At 39.2% G+C, this 5,000-nt stretch overlaps 1 protein-coding gene across 1 annotated transcript in view; it reads right to left on the bottom strand.

Annotated features, from left to right (window-relative positions):
* Positions 1 to 2,886, bottom strand: part of cart4 (cocaine- and amphetamine-regulated transcript 4) — a 2,987-nt gene extending 101 nt beyond the window's left edge. The window contains exons 1-3 of the mRNA XM_062435850.1: positions 2,746 to 2,886; positions 848 to 931; positions 1 to 7 (exon numbers count right to left, since the gene is read on the bottom strand). The exon at positions 1 to 7 is cut by the window's left edge and continues 101 nt beyond it. Coding sequence (XP_062291834.1) covers positions 1 to 7; positions 848 to 931; positions 2,746 to 2,886 — 232 coding nt within the window. The remainder of the gene's footprint in view (positions 8 to 847; positions 932 to 2,745) is intronic.
* Between the last annotated feature and the right edge of the window lie 2,114 nt (positions 2,887 to 5,000).

Genomic DNA, 5,000 nt, shown 5'->3' with positions numbered 1-5,000 from the left:
CATCACACTGAGAGAGAGAGATATATTAGTTTAAACAATAGACTGTATATAAGCAATGGACGTAACATCCTTGACGTCACCCATTGGTTTGTGGACTGCTGCTCGGAGGCCAATAGTTTCGGATCTGAGCAGCGCCATCTTGAACATTTCAGGTGCATGCTGGGAAAAATAAAAACATGGATTCTACTTATATGGGCATCAGGAGGAGCATGAGGCGCCCTCCTGAACCTGTGAACCAATCAACCTGTCAATCACCACGTAGCCACGCCCTAATGCATACCCTGCTTTATCGTCACATATAAAATCAGGGAGGCCAAAATGTCCCAAATGAACATCATACTGCATTGAAGAAGGCTTTAAACTAGCGATTGAGACCATAAACACATTTTGAAAACGTTTACTGAGGTTAGAAATCAAGTGAGAAGTTGGTGAATTCTCCATTGACTTGTATAGAGACGGAAGTCCTTTTGACACCAAAACGGTCGCCCCCTGGTGGCCTTTTGATAGAATGCAGTTTTAAGTTACTTCCTGGTTGGCCTCATTTCAGAGGACCGGAACTCCCCGCCTGGACTAAACTAGCTAACTGTATATAAAGTAGTGTAAACTAGCTCCACCTCCAGCAGCTACAACAGTAACATGCTGCTCTAACACTGATGCTAAGCTATTAATGTTTTGTTTAAAGCTCATGTTAGTAATATTTATGGTCCTGAAATAATAAAACAGGGAATATAATGTACAATTATATCATGATAATAATAATAATAATAATGTTTGCAGCTTTGCTTGTTGTGTAAAATCAATCTTCATTAGTTTGTATTTGATTGACAGCTGTCAGTCATGTTCTCACCCGAGGGATGACGCTGGCTTTCTTCTCCACAGAGAGACCAACTCTGTTATCATCTTCATCCAGGAACCCCTGCAGAGCTTCAGCCTGAACACACACACACACACACATTAATACACACACACACACACACACACACACACACACACACACACACACACACACACATTACAGTTGTTTCCAGTTGCTAACTCACTAAAATGACATCATAGCACATTTATATAAACTGACACACAGAGAGAAAAACCTCTCAAGTCTCCAAAAGTCTAAACACATTTTCTGCTTTACACACTTTTTAAATGCACTGAGCACAGTTTTCTGCATAAAACACAACAATCTGACATAGAGTCACATGTCACATTCAAAATAACACTACATGAGCTGATTGGCCGATATATGAGCCACCTGCCAATCAGCTCAATGGTTCATTGTTACCACTTCAATCAGGAAGTAATCACTATGAAACCTGTGATGTGGACGAGGCGTTGTGGCCAGACCCAGCTGTGCAGAAAGATGCTGCAGAATTAGTTTTCTTGCCTGTTTTTTCTATATATTTTCTTCCTATATTTGTTTTCTAGATTTTCTTTCTAGATTTTTTTCTAGATTTTTTTCCAGATTTTTTTCCAGATTTTTTTCCAGATTTTTTCTAAATTTTTTTCTAGATTTTCTTTGTATATTTTTTCTATATTTTTTCTATTTTTTTTCTGGATTTTTTCTTTTTTTTCTATAGATTTTTTCTACATTTTCTTTTTATATATTTTTTCTATATATTTTTTCTTTTCTTTTTTTCTATTTTTTTTTGCAATTGTATTTTTCAGTTTACTGTTTTTTGTGAGCATATTTTTGTTCCCTCCACTGTAAATATATCTGCTGTGCATATGGTGACAGCATGTTTGCACATATTTCTGTGCATGTGAACAATCTGAAGAATATTATAGCAAAGCAAACTACAGATGAGAGCTTTTCATTATTAACAGTGTAGCTGGTTAGACAAACATCTGCTAATATAAATGAATTTGTGGTTTTGTGAATTGTATTAAAGATTTTGATGAAACCAGCCGAGTTTGTAAAATTGTGTTTTAGCAATTGTAAAAACCTGTAACCCACGGTAACAATAATCAGTCTCTGTTATTAATCTTTGAAGCTTTTTCTAAACAAACTAATGAGACCAAACTCTTTATAATCGTTCAGCTGCTGCTCCTTCATTATGAAGAGTTTGTGACTTATTTCTAATAGTTGGTCATTAACAGAGATTATACTGAACACTCAACAGGTAGTAGAGGAGTTGTTGCTCCGTGTGAGGCGATCGACAGCTCCTCGTTTTACATGTTTAACTCATTTTAGTTCAGGAGCCACAAACAGACCAAAGTGAGTAAAACGACTGCATAATAACCTATAAACACTATATAATATGTTATATAACTTCCTCCCTCATTTCCTTCCTTCCTTCCATCCTTCCTTCCTCCCTCCCTTCCTTCCTTGAGGACAACAGGAGAGCAGAACTGTTTCCTGCTTTGAAACCTCATCATTTAAAACATTTAATCTTTTATTCATCATAACGCAACTAAACTTCCTCTCACAAAATAAAAAATTAAATTAAATTAAATTAAATTAAATTTTAAAAAATAATTTAAAAAATTTAAAAAATAAATAAAAATAAAAATAAAAATAAAAATAAAAATAAAAATAAAAATAAAAATAAAAATAAAAATAAAAATAAAAATGAAAATAAAATAAAAATAAAAATAAAAATAAAAATAAAAATAAAAATAAAAATAAAAATAAAAATAAAAATAAAAATAAAAATAAAAATAAAAATAAAAATAAAAATAACTTAAAGTCTAAAAACTGCAGAAATCTGCCGGAGACACAAAGATCCTATGTGAAAACAGATTACTCACCAGCTCTCTGGTTGTTAATCCAAAGTTCGGCTCGTCGGCTGCAGACGGCAGCTGGCTGTCGGCCGACCTTTGACCCTGACAGAGTGATGTCATCACGGACAGACAGACGGACAGGAAGACAACGGCGCGGACGCTCTCCATCACAGGAAACGCTCAAAGACACCTTCAAAATAAAAACAACATTTAGCATCACAATAATAAAGTTTAAATGATGATTAACCCTCCTGTTGTCCTCGAGTCAAGGAAGGAAGGACGGAAGGGAGGGAGGATGGAAGGAAGAAAGGAAAGGAGGGAAGGTAGGAGGGAGGGAGGAAAAAAGGAAGGAGGGAAGGAAGGAAAGAAGGAAGGGAGGAAAGAGAGAAGGACGGAGGGAGGAAGGAAGGAAGGAAGGAAGGAGGGAAGGAAGGGAGGAAGGGAGGAAAGAGAAAGGAAGGACAGACGGAAGGAAGAAGGAAAGGAAGGAAAGAAAGAAGGGAGGAAAGAGAGAGGAAAGACAGACGGAAGGAAGGAAGGAAGAAAGGAAAGAAAGAAGGGAGGAAAGAGAGAGGAAGGACAGACGGAAGGAAGGAAGGGAGGAAGGAAGGAAGAAAGGAAAGAAAGAAGGAAGGGAGGAAAGAGAGAGGAAGGACAGACGGAAGGAAGGAAGGAGGAAAGGATGGAAGGAAGGAAGGGAGGACGACACGAAAGTTAAACTCACCTTAAAATACAACCAATAAATTCAGAAGTTAAAGGAAAGACGAGCTCTGGTTTCTTCTTCGTTGGTGTTTAATCAGCGGCAGAGTCTCGTTGTTCCTCTCTGAGCTGGTTTCTTCTTCTGTGGTGTTTAATCAGCGGTGTTTTCCTCTCTGAGCTGGTTGCTCTGCTGCTGCTGCTTTTATACTGTGCTCCTCCTCCTGCTGTCACGCTGCATCAACACATCAGATAACAGCGTGCCGATGTGTTTCCTGTGATTGATGATGCGGCCGTGTGGTTAAATATTAAACAGCTGTTCAGGTGTTTACAGAGCCGGAGGTCGGAGGTCAAACTCTGACTAAATAATCCTTCACTACAAAATAACTGAAGCTTCAATCGATGCTTTTTAATTAAAACTGGAGCTGAATCATCTCTGAGTGGTTTTATTCTTTAAATGTTTAAAGTTCTGCTGATAATATCGTTATGTTATTATAGTTTATAAATGTTCATATGAAAAAATGAGGAAAGGAGGGAAGGAAGTAAGGAAGGATAGGAGGGAGGAAGGAATAAAGGAAGGAAAGGAGGAAGGAATAAAGGAAGGAAAGGAGGGAAGGAAAGGAGGGAAGGAAGAGAGAAAATAGTAGCTCCTTTCCTGGTACTAGTCCTACTGGTACTAGCCCTACTGGTACTAGTCCTACTGGTACTAGTCCTACTGGTACTAGTCCTACTGGTACTAGTCCTACTGGTACTAACCCTACTGGTACTAGTCCTACTGGTACTAGCCCTACTGGTACTAGTCCTACTGGTACTAACCCTACTGGTACTAGTCCTACTGGTACTAGTCCTACTGGTACTAGTCCTACTGGTACTAGTCCTACTGGTACTAACCCTACTGGTACTAGCCCTACTGGTACCAACCCTACTGGTACTAGTCCTACTGGTACTAACCCTACTGGTACTAGCCCTACTGGTACTAGTTCTACTGGTACTAGTCCTACTGGTACTAGCCCTACTGGTACTAACCCTACTGGTACTAGTCCTACTGGTACTAGCCCTACTGGTACTAGTTCTACTGGTACTAGTCCTACTGGTACTAGCCCTACTGGTACTAGTCCTACTGGTACTAGCCCTACTGGTACTAGTCCTACTGGTACTAGTCCTACTGGTACTAGCCCTACTGGTACTAGTTCTACTGGTACTAGTTCTACTGGTACTATCCCTACTGGTACTAGTCCTACTGGTACTAACCCTACTGGTACTAACCCTACTGGTACTAGTCCTACTGGTACTATCCCTACTGGTACTAGTCCTACTGGTACTAACCCTACTGGTACTAACCCTACTGGTACTAGTCCTACTGGTACTATCCCTACTGGTACTAGTCCTACTGGTACTAACCCTACTGGTACTAGTCCTACTGGTACTAGTCCTACTGGTACTAGTCCTACTGGTACTAGTCATACTGGTACTATCCCTACTGGTACTAGTCCTACTGGTACTAACCCTACTGGTACTAGTCCTACTGGTACTAACCCTACTGGTACTAACCCTACTGGTACTATCCCTACTGGTACTAGCCCTAC

This window comes from Scomber scombrus, chromosome 16 (genome assembly GCF_963691925.1).
Source record: "Scomber scombrus chromosome 16, fScoSco1.1, whole genome shotgun sequence".
Classification (NCBI taxonomy): Eukaryota; Metazoa; Chordata; class Actinopteri; order Scombriformes; family Scombridae; genus Scomber; species Scomber scombrus.
Note: the sequence above shows the minus strand (reverse complement) of the source record. Positions and strands in the feature narration are given on the sequence as shown.